Here is a 22,832-nt window from a genome sequence, read left to right as displayed (position 1 = left end):
AATTCAACCTGTAAGATGGATATAATATATCACGTGTTAACCTCACTAAGATGTTGTTTAGGCTAAGTGTAAACTGTGTAGACTAAGTGTAAACTGTGTAGACTAAGTGTAAACTGTGTAGACTAAGTGTAAACTGTGTAGCGACTAAGTGTAAACTGTGTAGACTAAGTGTAAACTGTGTAGACTAAGTGTAAACTGTGTAGACTAAGTGTAAACTGTGTAGTAAGTGTAAACTGTGTAGACTAAGTGTAAACTGTGTAGACTAAGTGTAAACTGTGTAGACTAAGTGTAAACTGTGTAGAGACTAAGTGTAAACTGTGTAGACTAAGTGTAAACTGTGTAGACTAAGTGTAAACTGTGTAGGCTAAGTGTAAACTGTGTAGACTAAGTGTAAACTGTGTAGACTAAGTGTAAACTGAAGAAAAAAACAAAAACCCGATAAGCTAAACTGATTATGCAGCAATTTGGCATTGAACCCAAATTCAACCTGTAGTATGGATCTAGTTTCCAACTTAGTGTGATCTTTCTACGACCTACACTTCTTATCACAGCCTATCTTCACACTGTGTTTTGGCATTAATCATCTGTAATAGAGCTCCCTGACCAAGGCCAAGGTCTTCTGTTAAAATATACACACCAAGCTGTGCTTTGACGAGCCTCTCCGATGATGAACTCTTGTGTTTCTTGTCACTGTGGTGAACTGCTAACAGCGTGTCTCTGATATTAGAGAGAGAACATTCAGCGCGGGCTGAGACGAGGTGGTCTAGTGGGTTAAAGTAGCTGCCTACATGCTGATGTTGGATTGGGTTAGAATCCAACCCACGCCGCACACCATCTCTCCTCCTAACTTTCCCGCCTCTCTCTCTCTCTAATGTCTCCATCCAGTAAAACAGGAAAATACTTTTGGAATAAAGAACATTCAGAAAGGGGAAGTTGATCCTTCAGATAGAGAATGGGGGGCGGCGGTGGGGACGGGGACGGGCAACAGAAACATTCCCAAGACCCCTAACATGGTGGAACAGCCGCACACCATCTCTCCTCCTAACTTTCCCGTCTCTCTCTCTCTAATGTCCCCTCTCCTCTCCTCTCCTCCCCACCCCTTCAGATAGAGAATGGGCGGGGGGAGAAGGGGGGGGGGGGGGGTGGGGGGAGCAACAGAAACATTCCCAGGACCCCTAACATGGTGGAACAGCTGCACACCACTCTATAAATATAACCTATAGAAAATGGAAATTGTAAACACACGTTCTGACCATCGTTCTTGTGTGTTTTCCTTGTTTTAGTGTTGGTCAGGACGTGAGCTGGGTGGGCATTCTATGTTGTGTGTCTAGTTTGTCTATTTCTATGTTTGGCCTGATATGGTTCTCAATCAGAGGCAGGTGTTAGTCATTGTCTCTGATTGGGAACCATATGTCATGTATTGTCATGTTGTGTCTTGTTTCTGTCCTTTCTCTTCACCCTGTCTCCCTCTGCTGGTCGTATTAGGTTACCTTTTCTTCCCCTCTTTCCCCCAGCTGTTCCTTGTCTTCTCTAACTACCTCGTTCACCCCTTTTCCCACCTGTTCCCTTTTTCCCTCTGATTAGGTCTCTATATCTCTCTCTGTTTCTGCTCCTGTCTTTGTCGGATTCTCGTTTGTGTTACTCATGCCTGAACCAGACTATCGTCGTGTTTGCTGCAACCTTGTCCTGTCCTGTCGGAATCTGCCTGTCCATCTGAGCCTACGTGTGTTTCGTCATTAAAGAAGCTCTGTTTTGTTAATTTGCTTTTGGGTCCTCATTCACGCACCTGACACCATATTTAGGTAGCCTGTTTTGTGTTGGGGTTTTGTGGGTGGTTGTCTCCTGTGTCAGTGTTTGTGCCACACGGGTTTGCATGTTTCTTGTTTTGTAGTCTATTTTCATGTATAGTTTCGTTATTAAAAGAACCATTGAATGATAACTACGCTGCATCTTGGTCCGATCCCTACTACACCTCTTCTTCAGAGGAAGAAGAGAACCGTTACAGTGATCCTGTTTTCAGTCATTTGGCCAATACCTTCTGAGAGGGACCCTAGGGGAGAGATTCAATCTCTAAGTTTTATTAGTCCTACGTACCAGGTACACATGTTAAACACCATCCAATGAAATGCTTACTTGCACGTTCCTTCAGGACAAAGCAAAAACAATAAGAAATAAAAATATAATAATATATATATAATATAATTATAATTATAATATATGTATAATATAATAATAATAATAATAATATAATTATAATATAATAATAATAATAATATATGTATAATATAATAATAATATAATAATAATATATGTATAATATAATAATAATAATAATATATGTATAATATAATAATAATAATAATAATATAATTATAATATAATAATAATAATAATATATGTATAATATAATAATAATAATAATAATAATATAATTATAATATAATAATAATAATAATATATGTATAATATAATAATAATAATAATAATAATATAATTATAATATAATAATAATAATAATATATGTATAATATAATAATAATAATAATATATGTATAATATAATAATAATAATAATAATAATATATGTATAATATAATAATAATAATAATATATGTATAATATAATAATAATAATAATAATAATATATGTATAATATAATAATAATAATAATATATGTATAATATAATAATATAATAATAATATAATAATATAATAATATAATAATAATAATAATATAATAATATAATAATAATAATAATATAATAATATAATAATATAATAATAATAATAATATAATAATAATAAAATAATAATAATATAATAATAATAGTAAAATAATAATAATAATAATAATATAATTATAATAAAATAATAATAAATATAATAATAATAATAATATAATAATAATAAAATAATAATAATAATATAATAATAATAATAATATAATAATAATAGTAAAATAATAATAATAATAATAATATAATTATAATAAAATAATAATAAATATAATAATAATAATAATATAATAATAATAAAATAATAATAATATAATAATAATATAATAATAATAATATAATTATAATAATAATAATAATAATATAATTATAATAATAATATAATTATAATAAAATAATAATAATAATAATATAATATAATAATAATAATAATAATATAATAATATAATAATAATAATAATAATATAATAATATAACAATAATATAATTATAATAAAATAATAATAATAATATAATAATATAACAATAATATAATTATAATAAAATAATAATAATAATATAATTATAATAAAATAATAATAATAATATAATTATAATAAAATAATAATAATATAATAATAATATAATATAATAATTATAATAATAATAAAATATAAGAATAGAAACAAAGTAAACGGCTCAGTAGAAAATAGTAAAATGTTTAGTATAATCCAGGAAGGCACAATTGAAGTTCTTTATTTACACATGTTTTGTGGAAGGAAGTGTTTAATTCTTTAGAGTCTAAGACATTGGGGGACGGAGGGGGCTAAGCTGACATATATAATTGATTTGGAAATGTAGGTGTAAAAAAATATATACAGTTGAAGTCGGAAGTTTACATACACTTAGGTTGGAGTCATTAAAAGTTGTTTTTCAACTAGTCCACAAATTTCTTGTTAACAAACTATAGTTTTGGCAAGTCGGTTAGGACATCTACTTTGTGCATGATACAAGTAATTTTTCCAATATTTGTTTACAGACAAATTATTTCACTGTATCACAATTCCAGTGGGTCAGAAGTTTACATACACTAAGTTGTCTGTGCCTTTAAACAGCTTGGAAAGTTCCAGAAAATGATGTCATGGCTTTAGAAGCTTCTGATAGGCTAATTGACATTTGAGTCAATTGGAGGTGTACCTGTGGATGTATTTCAAGGCCTACCTTCAAACTCAGTGCCTCTTTGCTTGACATCATGGGAAAATCAAAAGAAATCAGCCAAGACCTCAGAACATTTTTTTTTAGACCTCCACGAGTTTGGTTCATCCTTGGGAGCAATTTCCAAATGCCTGAAGGTACCACGTTCATCTGTACAAACAATAGTATGCAAGTATAAACACCATGGGACCACGCAGCCATCATACCTCTCAAAAAAGAAACGCATTCTGTCTCCTAGAGCTGAACGTACTTTGGTGCGAAAAGTGCAAATCAATACCAGAACAACAGCAAAGGACCTTGGAAAGATGCTGGAGGAAACAGGTACAAAAGTATCTATATCCACAGTAAACCGGGTCCTATATCAACATAACCTTAAAGGCCGCTCAGCAAGGAAGAACCACTGCTCAAAAACAGACTACGGTTTGCAACTGCACATGGGGACAAAGATTGTACTTTTTGGAGTAATGTCCTCTGGTCTGATGAAACAAAAATAGAACTGTTTGGCCATAATGACCATCGTTATGTTTGGAGGAAAAAGGGGGATGCTTGCAAGCCGAAGAACACCAACCCAACCGTGAAGCGCGGGGTGGCAGCATCATGTTGTGGGGGTGCTTTTGATCCAAGTTAAACAATTGAAAGGCAATGCTACTAATTGAGTGTATGTAAACTTCTGACCCACTGGGAATGTGATGAAAAAAATACAAGCTGAAATAAATAATTCTCTCTACTATTATTCTGACATTTCACATTCTTAAAATAAAGTGGTGATCCTAACTGACCTAAGGCAGGGAATATTTACTAGGATTAAATGTCAGGAATTTTGAAAAACTGAGCTTAAATGTACTTGGCTAAGGTGTATGTAAACTTCCGACTTCAACTGTATCTAGTTTAAACTGATGGATTTTGATGCTGATTTTTTGTTGTTGTTATGTAATTTAGATTGAAGTACCGGTGCATCAATTGATGAGGTCTATACCCAAACAACTCCAAAAATAAGTCTCTCACTGTTGCCGCCTGCTATCGACCCCCTACGCTCCCAGCTGTGCCCTGGACACCATTTGTGAATTGATCACCCCCTATCTAGCTTCTGTTTGGTGACCTAAAGTGGGATATGCTTAACACCCCGGCAGTCCTACAATCTAAGCTAGATGCCCTCAATCTCACACAAATCATCAAGGAACCCACCAGGTACAACCCTGAATCCGTAAACATGGGCACCCTAATTGACATTATCCTGACCAACTTGCCCTCCAAATACCCCATCGCTGTTTTCAATCAGGATCTCAGCGATCACTGCCTCATTGCCTGTATCTGCTATGGGTCCGCGGTCAAACGACCACCCCTCATCACTGTCAAACGCTCCCTAAAACACTTCTGCGAGCAGGCCTTTCTAATCGACCTGGCCCGGGTATCCTGGAAGGATATTGACCTCATCCCGTCAGTCGAGGATACCTGGTCATTCTTTAAAAGTAATTTCCTCACCATCTTAGATAAGCATGCTCCGTTCAAAAAATGCAGAACTAAGAAGAGATATAGCCCTTGGTTCACTCCAGACCTGACTGCCCTTGACCAGCACAAAAACATCCTGTGGCCAACTGCAATAGCATCGAATAGTCCCCACGATATGCAACTGTTCAGGGAAGTCAGGAACTAATACACGCAGTCAGTCAGGAAAGCAAAAGCTAGCTTTTGCAAGCAGAAATTTGCATCCTGTAGCTCTAACTCCAAAACGTTTTGTGACACTGTAAAGTCCATGGAGAACAAGTGCACCTCCTCCCAGGTGCCCACTGCACTGAGGCTAGGTAACACGGTCACCACTGATAAATCCATGATAATCTAAAATTTCAATAAGCATTTCTCAACGGCTGGCCATGCCTTCCTCCTGGCTACCCCAACCCCAGCCAACAGCTCCGCCCCCACCCCCCCCCCCCCCCCCCGCAGCTACTCGTCCAAGCCTCCCCAGCTTCTCCACCCAAATCCAGAGAGCAGATGTTCTGAAAGAGCTGCAAAACCTGGACCCATACAAATCAGCTGGGCAAGACAATCTGGACCCTCTCTTTCTAAAACTATCCGCCGCCATTGTTGCAACCCCTATTACCAGCCTGTTCAACCTCTCTTTCGTATCGTCTGAGATCCCTAAAGATTGGAAAGCTGCCGCGGTCATCCCCCTCTTCAAAGGAGGTGACACCCTAGACCCAAACTGTTACAGACCTATATCCATCCTGCCCTGCCTATCTAAAGTCTTCGAAAGCCAAGTTAATAAAGAGATCACTGACCATTTCGAATCCCACCGTACCTTCTCCGCTATGCAATCTGGCTTCAGAGGCGGTCATGGGTGCACCTCAGCCACGCTCAAGGTACTAAACGATACCATAACCGCCATCGATAAAAGACAGTACTGTGCAGCCGTCTTCATCGACCTGGCCAAAGGCTTTCGACTCTGTCAATCGCCGTATTCTTATCGTATTCTTATAGCCTTGATTTTTCTAATGACTGGTTCACCAACTACTTTGCAGACAGAGTTCAGTGTGTCAAATCAGAGGGCATGTTTTCCGGACCTCTGGCAGTCTCTATGGGGGTACCACAGGGTTACATTCTCGGGCCGACTCTTTTCTCTGTATATATCAATGATGTAGCTCTTGCTGTGGGCGATTCCCTGATCCACCTCTACACAGATGACACCATTCTGTATACTTCTGGCCCTTCCTTGGACACTGTGCTAACTAACCTCCAAACGAGCTTCAATGCCATACAACACTCCTTCCATGGCCTCCAACTGCTCTTAAACGCTAGTAAAACCAAATGCATGCTTTTCAACAGTTCGCTGCCCGCACCCGCCCGATTAGCATCACCACCCTGGACAGTTCTGACCAAGAATATGTGGACAACTATAAATATCTAGGTGTCGGTTAGACGGTAAACTCTCTTTCCAGACTCATATTAAACATCTCCAATCCAAAATCAAATCTAGAATCGGCTTTCTATTTCGCAACAAAGCCTCCTTCACTCATGCCGCCAAACTCAACCTAGTAAAACTGACTATCCTACCGATCCTCGACTTCGGCGATGTCATCAACAAAATAGCTTCCAATACTCTACTCAGCAAACTGGATGCAGTCTATCACAGTGCCATCCGTTTTGTTATCAAATCACCTTATACCACCCACCACTGCGACCTGTATGTTCTAGTCGGCTGGCCCTCGCTACATATCGCTACCAGACCCAGGTCATGGCTCCAGGTCATCTATAAGTCTATTCTAGGTAAAGCTCCACCTTATCTCAGTTCACTGGTCACGATAACAACACCCACCCATAGCACACGTTCCAGCAGGTATATCTCACTGATCATCCCCAAAGCCAACACCTCATTTGGCCGCCGTTCCTTCCAGTTCTCTGCTGCCAGTGACTGGAACGAATTGCAAAAATCACTGAAGTTGGAGACTTTTATTTCTAAATTGCTAAATTGTAATTATTCGCTCCTATGTCCTATTTATTGCCGACCTCCTCATGCCTTTTGCACACACTGTATATAGACTTTCTTTTTTCTACTGTGTCATTGACTTGTTTATTGTGTTATTGGCTTGTTTATTGTTTACTCCATGTGTAACTCTGAGTTGTTGTCTGTGTCACACTGCTTTGCTTTATCTTGGCCCGGTTGCAGTTGTAAATGAGAACTTGCTCTCAACTAGCCTACCTGGTTAAATAAAGATTAAATAAAACATTAAAAAATTAAAATGGGACTGTAGTGATGCCTCTTGCACCGAGATGCAGGGCCTTAGACCACTGCGCCACTCGGGAACATGAAGGGGAGGAGACAGGTTAAAGATGAAGGGGAGGAGTCAGGTTAAAGATGAAGGGGAGGAGACAGGTTTAAGATGAAGGGGAGGAGACAGGTTAAAGATGAAGGGGAGGAGTCAGGTTAAAGATGAAGGGGAGGAGTCAGGTTAAAGATGAAGGGGAGGTTACAGGTTAAAGATGAAGGGGAGGAGTCAGGTTAAAGATGAAGGGGAGGAGACAGGTTAAAGATGAAGGGGAGGAGACAGGTTAAAGATGAAGGGGAGGAGTCAGGTTAAAGATGAAGGGGAGGAGACAGGTTAAAGATGAAGGGGAGGAGTCAGGTTAAAGATGAAGGGGAGGAGACAGGTTAAAGATGAAGGGGAGGAGTCAGGTTAAAGATGAAGGGGAGGAGTCAGGTTAAAGATGAAGGGGAGGAGTCAGGTTAAAGATGAAGGGAAGGAGTCAGGTTAAAGATGAAGGGGGGGAGACAGGTTAAAGATGAAGGGGAGGAGTCAGGTTAAAGATGAAGGGGAGGAGACAGGTTAAAGATGAAGGGGAGGAGTCAGGTTAAAGATGGAGGGGAGGAGACAGGTTAAATATGAAGGGGAGGAGACAGGTTAAAGATGAAGGGGAGGAGACAGGTTAAAGATGAAGGGGAGGAGTCAGGTTAAAGATGAAGGGGAGGAGTCAGGTTAAAGATGGAGGGGAGGAGACAGGTTAAATATGAAGGGGAGGAGACAGGTTAAAGATGAAGGGGAGGAGACAGGTTAAAGATGAAGGGGAGGAGTCAGGTTAAAGATGAAGGGGAGGAGTCAGGTTAAAGATGAAGGGGAGGAGTCAGGTTAAAGATGGAGGGGAGGAGACAGGTTAAAAAAGCTTTTTTAAGTATTGAGACAAATGAGACATGGATTGTGTATGTGCTCCATTCAGAGTGTGAGTGGGCAAGACAAAAGATTCAAGTGCCTTTGAACTGAGTATGTTAGTAGGTGCCAGGTGCACCGGTTTGTGTCAAGAACTGCAACGCTTCTGGGTTTTTCCACGCTCAACAGTCTCCCCTGTGAATAAAGAATGTTCCACCACCCGTCCTATGGACATCCAGCCAACTTAACCCAACTTTTGGAAGCATTGGAGTCAGCATGGGCCAGCATCCCTGTGAGACGCTTTCAACACATTGTAGAGTCAAGGCTTTGTGTCGAAAAGAAAATATAATAATCAGAGGAGCCTGCTGCTGCTAGTTAGTTACAGTGGGCCTGCTGCTGCTAGTTAGTTACAGTGGGCCTGCTGCTGCTAGTTAGTTACAGTGGGCCTGCTGATGCTAATTAGTTACAGTGGGCCTGCTGCTGCTAGTTAGTTACAGTGGGCCTGCTGCTGCTAGTTAGTTACAGTGGGCCTGCTGCTGCTAGTTAGTTACAGTGGGCCTGCTGCTGCTAGTTAGTTACAGTGGGCCTGCTGCTGCTAGTTGGTTACAGTGGGCCTGCTGCTGCTAATTAGTTACAGTGGGCCTGCTGCTGCTAGTTAGTTACAGTGGGCCTGCTGCTGCTAGTTAGTTACAGTGGGCCTGCTGCTGCTAGTTAGTTACAGTGGGCCTGCTGCTGCTAGTTAGTTACAGTGGGCCTGCTGCTGCTAGTTAGTTACAGTGGGCCTGCTGCTGCTAGTTAGTTACAGTGGGCCTGCTGCTGCTAGTTAGTTACAGTGGGCCTGCTGCTGCTAGTTAGTTACAGTGGGCCTGCTGCTGCTAGTTAGTTACAGTGGGCCTGCTGCTGCTAGTTGGTTACAGTGGGCCTGCTGCTGCTAGTTAGTTACAGTGGGCCTGCTGCTGCTAGTTAGTTACAGTGGGCCTGCTGCTGCTAGTTAGTTACAGTGGGCCTGCTGCTGCTAGTTAGTTACAGTGGGCCTGCTGCTGCTAGTTAGTTACAGTGGGCCTGCTGCTGCTAGTTAGTTACAGTGGGCCTGCTGCTGCTAGTTAGTTACAGTGGGCCTGCTGCTGCTAGTTAGTTACAGTGGGCCTGCTGATGCTAATTAGTTACAGTGGGCCTGCTGCTGCTAGTTAGTTACAGTGGGCCTGCTGCTGCTAGTTAGTTACAGTGGGCCTGCTGCTGCTAGTTAGTTACAGTGGGCCTGCTGCTGCTAGTTAGTTACAGTGGGCCTGCTGCTGCTAGTTGGTTACAGTGGGCCTGCTGCTGCTAATTAGTTACAGTGGGCCTGCTGCTGCTAGTTAGTTACAGTGGGCCTGCTGCTGCTAGTTAGTTACAGTGGGCCTGCTGCTGCTAGTTAGTTACAGTGGGCCTGCTGCTGCTAGTTAGTTACAGTGGGCCTGCTGCTGCTAGTTAGTTACAGTGGGCCTGCTGCTGCTAGTTAGTTACAGTGGGCCTGCTGCTGCTAGTTAGTTACAGTGGGCCTGCTGCTGCTAGTTAGTTACAGTGGGCCTGCTGCTGCTAGTTAGTTACAGTGGGCCTGCTGCTGCTAGTTGGTTACAGTGGGCCTGCTGCTGCTAGTTAGTTACAGTGGGCCTGCTGCTGCTAGTTAGTTACAGTGGGCCTGCTGCTGCTAGTTAGTTACAGTGGGCCTGCTGCTGCTAGTTAGTTACAGTGGGCCTGCTGCTGCTAGTTAGTTACAGTGGGCCTGCTGCTGCTAGTTAGTTACAGTGGGCCTGCTGCTGCTAATTAGTTACAGTGGGCCTGCTGCTGCTAGTTAGATACAGTGGGCCTGCTGCTGCTAGTTAGTTACAGTGGGCCTGCTGCTGCTAGTTAGTTACAGTGGGCCTGCTGCTGCTAGTTAGTTACAGTGGGCCTGCTGCTGCTAGTTAGTTGCAATGGGCCTGCTGCTGCTAGTTAGTTACAGTGGGCCTGCTGCTGCTACTTAGTTACAGGGGGCCTGCTGCTGCTAGTTAGTTACAGTGGGCCTGCTGCTGCTAGTTAGTTACAGTGGGCCTGCTGCTGCTAGTTAGTTACAGTGGGCCTGCTGCTGCTAGTTAGTTACAGTGGGGCTGCTGCTGCTAGTTGGTTACAGTGGGCCTGCTGCTGCTAGTTAGTTATAGTGGGCCTGCTGCTGCTAGTTGGTTACAGTGGGCCTGCTGCTGCTAGTTAGTTACAGTGGGCCTGCTGCTGCTAGTTAGTTACAGTGGGCCTGCTGCTGCTAGTTAGTTACAGTGGGCCTGCTGCTGCTAGTTAGTTACAGTGGGCCTGCTGCTGCTAGTTAGTTACAGTGGGCCTGCTGCTGCTAGTTAGTTACAGTGGGCCTGCTGCTGCTAGTTGGTTATAGTGGGCCTGCTGCTGCTAGTTAGTTACAGTGGGCCTGCTGCTGCTAGTTGGTTACAGTGGGCCTGCTGCTGCTAGTTGGTTATAGTGGGCTTGCTGCTGCTAGTTAGTTACAGTGGGCCTGCTGCTGCTAGTTGGTTATAGTGGGCCTGCTGCTGCTAGTTAGTTACAGTGGGCCTGCAGCTGCTAGTTAGTTACAGTGGGCCTGCAGCTGCTAGTTAGTTACAGTGGGCCTGCAGCTGCTAGTTAGTTACAGTGGGCCTGCTGCTGCGAGTTAGTTACAGTGGGCCTGCTGCTGCTAGTTAGTTACAGTGGGCCTGCAGCTGCTAGTTAGTTACAGTGGGCCTGCTGCTCTGTAGAGGAGGAGAAAGGGGATATGGATAGGAGGAGAAAGGGGATATGGATAGGAGGAGGAGGAGGAGGAGGAGGAGAAAGGGGATATGGATAGGAGGAGGAGGAGGAGGAGGAGAAGGAAGGGAATATGGATAGGAGGAGGAGGAGGAAGTTGATATGGATAGGAGGAGGAGAAGGAAGGGGATATGGATAGGAGGAGGAGAGTAGACAGAATAGGAGCCCGTCCCATGGATTAGGAAGAGGAAGGGGATATGGATAGGAGAAGGAAGGGCTATCTTCAAGGTCGGTCCCAGGAAGCAGGGGAAGCATACAGGATGTAATCTGTAGGAACAGCTGGATAATAAATAACAGTGAGTCTGAGCTGCCGTTCTAGGATGATGAAGAGGACGGGCTGTGCTCTGTGTTATGTCCCTTCCTGGCCAACGATAAGCTCGACACTGACCTTGGTTGGAACATCCAGTCAGACCCATATTTACACAAATGTCTCAGAGTACGAGGGCTGATCTAGGATCAGTTTAAGATCATACTGAATAAGAAGCTATGAACAGAGAGGAACTGATCCCAGATCAGCAGTTGTGGACGCCAGCCCAGCTAAAAGATAGCCTAAACAGCAGTCTCCAATCAACAGTCAGTGGCCTTGGATGTGATGCAGTGGCAGTCATTCCAGAATCTCTCTTTCTTAGAATCTCTCTCTCTCTTAGAATCTCTCTCTCTCTTAGAATCTCTCTCTCTCTTAGAATCTCTCTCTCTCTCTCTCTTAGAATCTCTCTCTTAGAATCTCTCTCTCTCTCTCTTAGAATCTCTCTCTCTCTCTCTTAGAATCTCTCTCTCTCTCTCTCTCTTAGAATCTCTCTCTCTCTCTTAGAATCTCTCTCTCTCTCTCTCTTAGAATCTCTCTCTCTCTCTCTTAGAATCTCTCTCTCTCTCTCTCTCTTAGAATCTCTCTCTCTCTCTCTCTCTTAGAATCTCTCTCTCTCTTAGAATCTCTCTCAATTCAATTCAATTCAATTCAAGGGCTTTATTGGCATGGGAAACATGTGTTAACATTGCCAAAGCAAGTGAGGTAGACAACATACAAAGTGAATATATAAAGTGAAAAACAACAAAAATTAACAGTAAACATTACACATACAGAGGTTTCAAAACAGTAAAGACATTACAAATGTCATATTATATATATATACAGTGTTTTAACAATGTACAAATGGTTAAAGGACACAAGATAAAATAAATAAGCATAAATATGGGTTGTATTTACAATGGTGTGTGTTCTTCACTGGTTGCCCTTTTCTCATGGCAACAGGTCACAAATCTTGCTGCTGTGATGGCACACTGTGGAATTTCACCCAGTAGATATGGGAGTTTTTCAAAATTGGATTTGTTTTCAAATTCTTTGTGGATCTGTGTAATCTGAGGGAAATATGTCTCTCTAATATGGTCATACATTGGGCAGGAGGTTAGGAAGTGCATCTCAGTTTCCACCTCATTTTGTGGGCAGTGAGCACATAGCCTGTCTTCTCTTGAGAGCCATGTCTGCCTACGGCGGCCTTTCTCAAAAGCAAGGCTATGCTCACTGAGTCTGTACATAGTCAAAGCTTTCCTTAATTTTGGGTCAGTCACAGTGGTCAGGTATTCTGCCGCTGTGTACTCTCTCTGTGTAGGGCCAAATAGCACTCTAGTTTGCTCCGTTTTTTTGTTAATTCTTTCCAATGTGTTAAGTAATTATCTTTTTGTTTTCTCATGATTTGGTTGGGTCTAATTGTGCTGTTGTCCTGGGGCTCTGTAGGGTGTGTTTGTGTTTGTGAACAGAGCCCCAGGACCAGCTTGCTTAGGGGACTCTTCTCCAGGTTCATCTCTCTGTAGGTGATGGCTTTGTTATGGAAGGTTTGTGAATCGCTTCCTTTTAGGTGGTTGTAGAATTTAACGGCTCTTTTCTGGATTTTGATAATTAGTGGGTATCGGCCTAATTCTGCTCTGCATGCATTATTTGGTGTTCTACGTTGTACACGGAGGATATTTTTGCAGAATTCTTCGTGCAAAATCTCAATTTGGTGTTTATCCCATTTTGTGAAGTCTTGGTTGGTGAGTGGACCCCAGACCTCACAACCATAAAGGGCAATGGGCTCTATGACTGATTCAAGTATTTTTAGCCAAATCCTAATTGGTATGTTGAAATTTATGTTTCTTTTGATGGCATAGAATGCCCTTCTTGCCTTGTCTCTCAGATCGTTCACAGCTTTGTGGAAGTTACCTGTGGCGCTGATGTTTAGGCCAAGGTATGTATAGTTTTTTGTGTGCTCTAGGGCAACAGTGTCTAGATGGAATTTGTATTTGTGGTCCTGGTGACTGGACCTTTTTTGGAACACCATTATTTTGGTCTTACTGAGATTTACTGTCAGGGCCCAGGTCTGACAGAATCTGTGCATAAGATCTAGGTGCTGCTGTAGGCCCTCCTTGGTTGGTGACAGAAGCACCAGATCATCGGCAAACAGCAGACATTTGACTTCGGATTCTAGCAGGGGGAGGCCGGGTGCTGCAGACTTTTCTAGTGCCCGCGCCGATTCGTTGATATATATGTTGAAGAGGGTGGGGCTTAAGCTGCATCCCTGTCTAACCCCACGACCCTGTGGGAAGAAATGTGTGTGTTTTTTGCCAATTTTAACCGCACACTTGTTGTTTGTGTACATGGATTTTATAATGTCGTATGTTTTACCCCCAACACCACTTTCCATCAGTTTGTATAGCAGACCCTCATGCCAGATTGAGTCAAAGGCTTTTTTGAAATCAACAAAGCATGAGAAGACTTTGCCTTTGTTTTGGTTTGTTTGGTTGTCAATTAGGGTGTGCAGGGTGAATACATGGTCTGTTGTACGGTAATTTGGTAAAAAGCCAATTTTACATTTGCTCAGTACATTGTTTTCATTGAGGAAATGTACGAGTCTGCTGTTAATAATAATGCAGAGGATTTTCCCAAGGTTACTGTTGACACATATTCCACAGTAGTTATTGGGGTCAAATTTGTCTCCACTTTTGTGGATTGGGGTGATCAGTCCTTGGTTCCAAATATTGGGGAAGATGCCAGAGCTAAGTATGATGTTAAAGAGTTTTAGTATAGCCAATTGGAATTTGTTGTCTGTATATTTGATCATTTCATTGAGGATACCATCAACCCCACAGGCCTTTTTGGGTTGGAGGGTTTTTATTTTGTCCTGTAACTCATTCAATGTAATTGGAGAATCCAGTGGGTTCTGGTAGTCTTTAATAGTTGATTCTCTCTCTCTCTCTTAGAATCTCTCTCTCTCTCTCTCTTAGAATCTCTCTCTCTCTCTCTCTCTTAGAATCTCTCTCTCTCTCTCTCTTAGAATCTCTCTCTCTCTCTCTCTTAGAATCTCTCTCTCTCTCTCTTAGAATCTCTCTCTCTCTCTCTCTTAGAATCTCTCTCTCTCTCTTAGAATCTCTCTCTCTCTTAGTGAAATAAATCATTTAGCCTTCTTTATTTTGGCCAGGAAAGTCCCTTGAGATGAGTAACCTCTTTTTGGAGGGAGACTTGTAACTAGATACATGACCAGAGAAGATAGAGGACCCAGTCTGAGAGGTCTGGGAAACAGGTCCAGTTTTTGTGTGTGTGTGTGTGTGTGTGTGTGTGTGTTAGTCACTGAGAGATCTGGGAAAACACAGTTCTTGTTGTTACTTGTCAAACTCTTCTCTGTCGCATCTCATTACTTAGGCCCCTATGGACGTTCCAGCCTAAATATAGACTCCTGTCTCAGAGGGTTAGATGGATTTGGAGAGACCAGTGAGATCTGGCTCAGAGGGTTAGGTGGATTTGGAGAGACCAGTGAGATCTGACTCAGAGGGTTAGGTGGATTTGGAGAGACCAGTGAGATCTGACTCAGAGGGTTAGATGGATTTGGAGAGACCAGTGAGATCTGACTCAGAGGGTTAGGTGGATTTGGAGAGACCAGTGAGATCTGGCTCAGAGGGTTAGGTGGATTTGGAGAGACCAGTGAGATCTGACTCAGAGGGTTAGATGGATTTGGAGAGACCAGTGAGATCTGGCTCAGAGGGTTAGGTGGATTTGGAGAGACCAGTGAGATCTGGCTCAGAGGGTTAGGTGGATTTGGAGAGACCAGTGAGATCTGGCTCAGAGGGTTAGGTGGATTTGGAGAGACCAGTGAGATCTGACTCAGAGGGTTAGGTGGATTTGGAGAGACCAGTGAGACGTGGCTCAGAGGGATAGGTGGATTTGGAGAGACCAGTGAGATCTGACTCAGAGGGTTAGGTGGATTTGGAGAGACCAGTGAGATCTGGCTCAGAGGGTTAGGTGGATTTGGAGAGACCAGTGAGATCTGACTCAGAGGGTTAGGTGGATTTGGAGAGACCAGTGAGATCTGACTCAGAGGGTTAGGTGGATTTGGAGAGACCAGTGAGACGTGGCTCAGAGGTATAGGTGGATTTGGAGAGACCAGTGAGATCTGGCTCAGAGGGTTAGGTGGATTTGGAGAGACCAGTGAGACGTGGCTCAGAGGGATAGGTGGATTTGGAGAGACCAGTGAGACGTGGCTCAGAGGGATAGGTGGATTTGGAGAGACCAGTGAGATCTGGCTCAGAGGGTTAGATGGATTTGGAGAGACCAGTGAGATCTGGCTCAGAGGGTTAGATGCACTCTAACCTCCTGCTGCATGGAACTATTCTCCAAGACAAGCCTCCAAAGCAGTTCAAAAAGAAAGCGACAAAAAGTTTCTCAAATGAAAAGAAACATCACTGAGGACTCCTCTAAGAGATACTGCAGCTCCCAGCTGAGGCTGAACACATTGAAAACATTTACAATGAATCAGGCAGATTTATAGTAGGTAGCTTTCCTATCCATGATTCCCTGGCTGGCCTTCCTCTCTGTAGGTTAAGGGTGAGACAACAGTGGGGCTTCCTACTGACTTGTTGTCTGTGGTGTTAAGAAACAAACAACTCGTGTAGGAAAGGTGGTGGGCATCTCTGTTACCTCCTCACACGAAACAGACCTGACAACATCTGTGTGTGTGTGTGTGTGTGTGTGTGTGTGTGTGTGTGTGTGTGTGTGTGTGTGTCACTCTAGGGAAGTGACACTGTCTATGAACAGGGTTAGTAGGTGTGATGTAAGATGCTATTCTCAAACACAGGATATGACTGCTTGAGATGGCCTGATAACAAACCTAAAAAGAGAGCCTGTCACTTCCCCGTGGTCTGAGAACGTTGATTTACAGTGCATTCAGAAAGTATTCAGGCCCTTTGACTTTTTCAACATTTTGTTACGTTACAGCCTTATTCTAAAATAGATTACATTGTTTTTCCCCTCATCAGTCTACACACAATACCCCATAACGACATCACAATACCCCATAATGACATCACAATAACGCAAAATGACATCACAACACTCCAAAATGACATCACAATACCCCAAAATGACATGGCAAAAACAGATTTTTATAAAAAAAATTCACATTTATTACAAATGAAAAACAGAAATATGACATTTACATAAGTATTCAGACACTTTACTCTGTACTGTTGAAGCACCTTTGTCAGCGATTACAGCCTCGAGTCTTCATGTGTATGACGCTACAAGCTTGGCACACCCGTATTTGGGGAGTTTCTCCCATTGTTCTCTGTAGATCCTCTCAAGCTCTGTCAGGTTGGATGGGGAGCGTCGCTACACAGCTATTTTCAGGTCTCTCCAAAGATCGGGTTCAAGTCTGGGCTCTGGCTGGGCCTCTTAAGGACATTCAGAGACTTGTCTCAAAACCATTCCTGGATTGTCTTGGCTGTGTGCTTAGGGTCGTTGACCTGTTGGAAGGTGAACCTTCGCCCCAGTCGGAGGTCTTGAGCACTCTGGAGCAGGTTTTCATCAAGGATCTCCCTGTACTTTGTGCCGTTCATCTTTCCCTTGATTCTGAAAAACATCCCCAAAGCAGGATGCTGTCACCACCATGCTTCACCGTAGGGATGGTGCCAGGTTTCCTCCAGATGGGCCAAAGAGTTCAATCTTGGTTTCATCAGACCAGAGAATCTTGTTTCTCATGGTCTGAGAGTCCTTTAGGTGCCTTTTGACTCCAAGCGGACTGTCATGTGCCTTTTACTAAGGAGTGGCTTCTGTCTGGTCACTCTACCATAAAGGCCTCCTTGGTAGAGTGCTGCAGAGATGGTTGTCCTTCTGGAAGGTTCTCCCATCCCCACAGAGGAACTCTGGAGCTCTGTCAGAGTGACCATCAGGTTCTTGGTCACTTTCTCCCTGATTGATCATGATTGCACATTTCTAAAAACCTGTTTTTGTTTTGTCATTATCATTATGTGAATAAGGCTATAACGTAATAAAATGTGGAATAGGTCAAGGGGCTCTGAATACTTCCTGAATGCACTGGTATGTATAATGTGACTAGGCATCAGGATATATGATTTATATGTATGTCTTCCTGGGCGCTCACTGAAAACAGTCAGAACTATTGCCCAGCACGGGTACAAACGGGCAGCAGTTTAGCAATTCTCTAGCAAGCCGTTAGAATAATTGATGATACTTGACGGAAAAGAGTACATTGATTTAAATGATTTTGTTTTAAGCCTTCCCCAAATCATAACCTATCCCCCACCATCGGAATGAATACCTAAACTTAACCCTTTTGAGTCGTTTCCATTTTAACCCTGTAACCATGGGGAATAAACACGTCAAAATATACGTTTAGCGAATTTTGAAGTGATGCTATGAAATCCTGGTGAGTGTTGTCCGACCAGATGGAGTTCTAGTGGTTGTCCGACCAGATGGAGTTCTAGTTTCTAGTGGTTGTCCGACCAGATGGAGTTCTAGTGGTTGTCCGACCAGATGGAGTTCTAGTGGTTGTCCGACCAGATGGAGTTCTAGTTTCTAGTGGTTGTCCGACCAGATGGAGTTCTAGTTTCTAGTGGTTGTCCGACCAGATGGAGTTCTAGTGGTTGTCCGACCAGATGGAGTTCTAGTTTCTAGTGGTTGAGTGACCAGATGGAGTTCTAGTTTCTAGTGGTTGAGTGACCAGATGGAGTTCTAGTGGTTGAGTGACCAGATGGAGTTCTAGTTTCTAGTGGTTGTCCGACCAGATGGAGTTCTAGTTTCTAGTGGTTGAGTGACCAGATGGAGTTCTAGTTTCTAATGGTTGAGTGACCAGATGGAGTTCTAGTGGTTGAGTGACCAGATGGAGTTCTAGTGGTTGAGTGACCAGATGGAGTTCTAGTTTCTAGTGGTTGTCCGACCAGATGGAGTTTTAGTTTCTAGTGGTTGTCCGACCAGATGGAGTTCTAGTTTCTAGTGGTTGAGTGACCAGATGGAGTTCTAGTTTCTAGTGGTTGAGTGACCAGATGGAGTTCTAGTGGTTGAGTGACCAGATGGAGTTCTAGTTTCTAGTGGTTGTCCGACCAGATGGAATTCTAGTTTCTAGTGGTTGTCCGACCAGATGGAGTTCTAGTTTCTAGTGGTTGTCCGACCAGATGGAGTTCTAGTTTCTAGTGGTTGAGTGACCAGATGGAGTTCTAGTTTCTAGTGGTTGTCCGACCAGATGGAGTTCTAGTTTCTAGTGGTTGAGTGACCAGATAGATTTCTTGTTTCTAGTGGTTGTCCGACCAGATGGAGTTCTAGTTTCTAGTGGTTGAGTGACCAGATGGAGTTCTAGTTTCTAGTGGTTGAGTGACCAGATGGAGTTCTAGTTTCTAGTGGTTGAGTGACCAGATAGATTTCTTGTTTCTAGTGGTTGAGTGACCAGATGGAGTTCTAGTTTCTAGTGGTTGAGTGACCAGATGGAGTTCTAGTTTCTAGTGGTTGAGTGACCAGATGATGGATTTCTTGTTTCTAGTGGTTAAGTGACCAGATGGATTTCTTGTGGTTGAGTAACCAGATGGAGTTCTAGTTTCTAGTGGTTGAGTGACCAGATAGATTTATTGTTTCTAGTGGTTGAGTGACCAGATAGATTTCTTGTTTCTAGTGGTTGAGTGTACCACAGCGTACCACATGCTTTCCTGTGAGGGTCACGTTTTAGTTTCAGTGCCTACATCCCTCTGCTCTGAGATAATAGCCCTTTACCCTTGGGGTGGGGTTCGTGGGAGTGGGGCCAGTAAAATAAAATCCACATTAACTGCACACACTGGGCTAAGGGTTTAGGATTGGACACAGACTGGGCTAAGGGTTTAGGATTGGACACACACTGGGCTAAGGGTTTAGGATTGGACACAGACTGGGCTAAGGGTTTAGGATTGGACACAGACTGGGCTAAGGGTTTAGAATTGGACACAGACTGGGCTAAGGGTTTAGGATTGGACACAGACTGGGCTAAGGGTTTAGGATTGGACACAGACTGGGCTAAGGGTTTAGGATTGGACACAGACTGGGCTAAGGGTTTAGGATTGGACACAGACTGGGCTAAGGGTTTAGGATTGGACACAGACTGGGCTAAGGGTTTAGGATTGGACACAGACTGGGCTAAGGGTTTAGGATTGGACACAGACTGGGCTAAGGGTTTAGGATTGGACACAGACTGGGCTAAGGGTTTAGGATTGGACACAGACTGGGCTAAGGGTTTAGGATTGGACACAGACTGGGCTAAGGGTTTAGGATTGGACACAGACTGGGCTAAGGGTTTAGGATTGGACACAGACTGGGCTAAGGGTTTAGGATTGGACACACACTGGGCTAAGGGTTTAGGATTGGACACACACTGGGCTAAGGGTTTAGGATTGGACACAGACTGGGCTAAGGGTTTAGGATTGGACACAGACTGGGCTAAGGGTTTAGGATTGGACACAGACTGGGCTAAGGGTTTAGGATTGGACACAGACTGGGCTAAGGGTTTAGGATTGGACACAGACTGGGCTAAGGGTTTAGGATTGGACACAGACTGGGCTAAGGGTTTAGGATTGGACACAGACTGGACTAAGGGTTTAGGATTGGACACAGACTGGGCTAAGGGTTTAGGATTGGACACAGACTGGGCTAAGGGTTTAGGATTGGACACAGACTGGGGTAGTAACGGTTTAGGATCTGATAAGCACACTTTTCAATCCTCACATTGACTTGACAAGTATCAGAACAGACTGCTTTGTCTCTGTGTGAGGGTGTGGTGTGTGGTGTGTGTGTGTGTGTGTGGTGTAGGTGTGTGTGTGTGGTGTGTGTGGTGTGGTGTGGTGTGGTGTGGGGTGTGGTGTGGTGTGGTGTGGTGTGGTGTGTGTGTGTGTGTGTGTGTGTGTGTGTGTGTGTGTGAGGGTGTGGTGTGTGGTGTGTGTGTGTGTGTGTGGTGTAGGTGTGTGTGTGTGGTGTGTGTGGTGTGGTGTGGTGTGGTGTGGTGTGGGGTGTGGTGTGGTGTGGTGTGGTGTGGTGTGGTGTGGTGTGTGTGTGTGTGTGTGTGTGTGTGTGTGTGTGTGTGTGTGTGGTGTAGGTGTGTGTGTGTGTGTGTGTGGTGTGTGTGTGGTGTGTGTGTGGTGTGTGTGTGGTGTGTGTGTGGTGTGTGTGTGTGTGTGTGTGTGTGTGGCGTGTGGTGTGTGTGGTGTGTGTGTGTGTGTGTGTGTGTGTGTGTGTGTGTGTGTGTAACTTACGCAGAACAGCGATAAAGCTCTGGTTATCCAGAAGGACCCACAGTCCAAAGCTCATGATCAACACTCCACAGATCTACAGAGGACACAGAAGTTCACACATTTTGCTTAACAGTAGCTACAGTATATAAGGCCGCCAAGTAGACAACTGAAAATATAGAGGTCAGTGCAGATACCAGATCTGTGAGATAAAACACTGGAAAACAAGACAGAGGGTGAGAATGTACTCGATCTCTCTGCATCTCTGTCTCTCTCTCTCTCTCTCTCTCTGTCCCCTCTCTCTCTCCCCTCTCTCTCCTCTCTTCCTCCCCTCTCTTCTTTCTCCTCTCTCCCTTACCTCCACTATCTCCCCTTTCCCCTCTCTCCCTCTCTCTCTCGTCCCTTCCCTCCCCTCTCTTATCTCTTCTTTCTCCTCTCTCCCTTCCCTCCACTATCTCCCCTTTCCCCTCTCTCACTCTCTCTCTCGTCCCTTCCCTCCCCTCTCCTCTCCTCCCTCTCCCCACTCCCTCCTTCCCTCCCCTCTCTTATCTCTTCTTTCTCCTCTCTCCCTTCCCTCCCCTCTCTCCCTCTCTCTTCCCTCCCCTCTCCTCTCCCCTCTCCCCCCCTCCCTCCCATCTCCTCTCCTCTCTCCCAACTGGGACTGATAAGATCCTCTCACTCCATCTCTCTTTGCCTCTCTCTCTAATCAGACTCAGACTAACTGAACACATAGAGGGACAGTTTCCCAGATACAGATTAAGTAAAATCTTCAAAGTGCTTTTTTACACCAGGAAGTTCTAGGTTGTGTGTTCAGGAAACCGGCACAAGAGCGAGGCTGGACAGCTGAAAGGGAGCTAGACTAGTAACAGACAGTAAGTCTAGACCAGAACTAAGAGGTCTGGACCTGATCTGAGGTTTTCCTTTCATTCTTATTTCAAGCCCAGAACACCTCTAGCGCTAGTGGCACCATCATCTCCCTGGTAACAAGGCTATAAAGAAGTCTAAGTACAGACCCCATGTGTAATTTAGAGGGACTATGTCTAGGAGGTCTCTAGGGGAGGTCTCCCCAAACGATGAGAGGGTCCCGCTAATTCACCACCTCCCCTGGCCTGGAAATGGAAACCCAACACCCCTCCACCACCACATATTAACCCAGACAGACACAGAGACAGACACAGAGACAGACACAGAGACAGACACAGAGAGAGACACAGAGAGAGACAGACCAGACAGACACCGAGACTGACAGACAGTGAGAGAGACAGACAGACACAGAGACAGACAGACACAGAGAGTGACAGACCAGACAGACAGCGAGAGAGACAGACAGAGAGACAGACTGACCAGACAAACAGACAGACAGCGAGAGAGACAGACAGCGAGAGAGACAGACCAGACAGACAGTGAGAGAGACAGACACAGAGACAGACAGACCAGACAGACAGCGAGAGAGACAGACAGCGTGAGAGACAGACACAGAGACAGACAGACCAGACAGACAGCGAGAGAGACAGACAATGGGCGAGTCAGTCTGTCTGGGGGAGAAGAGGTAGAGAGTCAGTCTGTCTGGGGGAGAAGAGGTAGAGTCAGTCTGTCTGGGGGAGGAGAGGTAGAGAGTCAGTCTGTCTGGGGGAGGAGAGGTAGAGTCAGTCTGTCTGGGGGAGGAGGGGTAGAGAGTCAGTCTGTCTGGGGGAGGAGAGGTAGAGAGTCAGTCTGTCTGGGGAGAAGAGGTAGAGTCAGTCTGTCTGGGGGAGGAGAGGTAGAGTCAGTCTGTCTGGGGGAGGAGAGGTAGAATCAGTCTGTCTGGGGGAGGAGACGTAGAGTCAGTCTGTCTGGGGGAGGAGAGGTAGAGTCAGTCTGTCTGGGGGAGGAGAGGTAGAGTCAGTCTGTCTGGGGGAGGAGAGGTAGAGTCAGTCTGTCTGGGGGAGGAGAGGTAGAGAGTTAGTGATGGTTTA

At 44.0% G+C, this 22,832-nt stretch overlaps 1 protein-coding gene across 1 annotated transcript in view; it reads right to left on the bottom strand.

Moving 5' to 3' along the window:
- The window catches only part of LOC118943872 (CD82 antigen-like), a 59,813-nt gene that overhangs the window by 25,647 nt on the left and 11,334 nt on the right, over positions 1-22,832 (bottom strand). The window contains exon 3 of the mRNA XM_036960349.1: positions 20,902-20,974. Coding sequence (XP_036816244.1) covers positions 20,902-20,974 — 73 coding nt within the window. The remainder of the gene's footprint in view (positions 1-20,901; positions 20,975-22,832) is intronic.

The sequence above is a fragment of the Oncorhynchus mykiss genome, chromosome 2 (assembly GCF_013265735.2).
Source record: "Oncorhynchus mykiss isolate Arlee chromosome 2, USDA_OmykA_1.1, whole genome shotgun sequence".
Lineage (NCBI taxonomy): Eukaryota > Metazoa > Chordata > Actinopteri > Salmoniformes > Salmonidae > Oncorhynchus > Oncorhynchus mykiss.
This window is presented reverse-complemented; position numbering and strand designations above follow the sequence as displayed.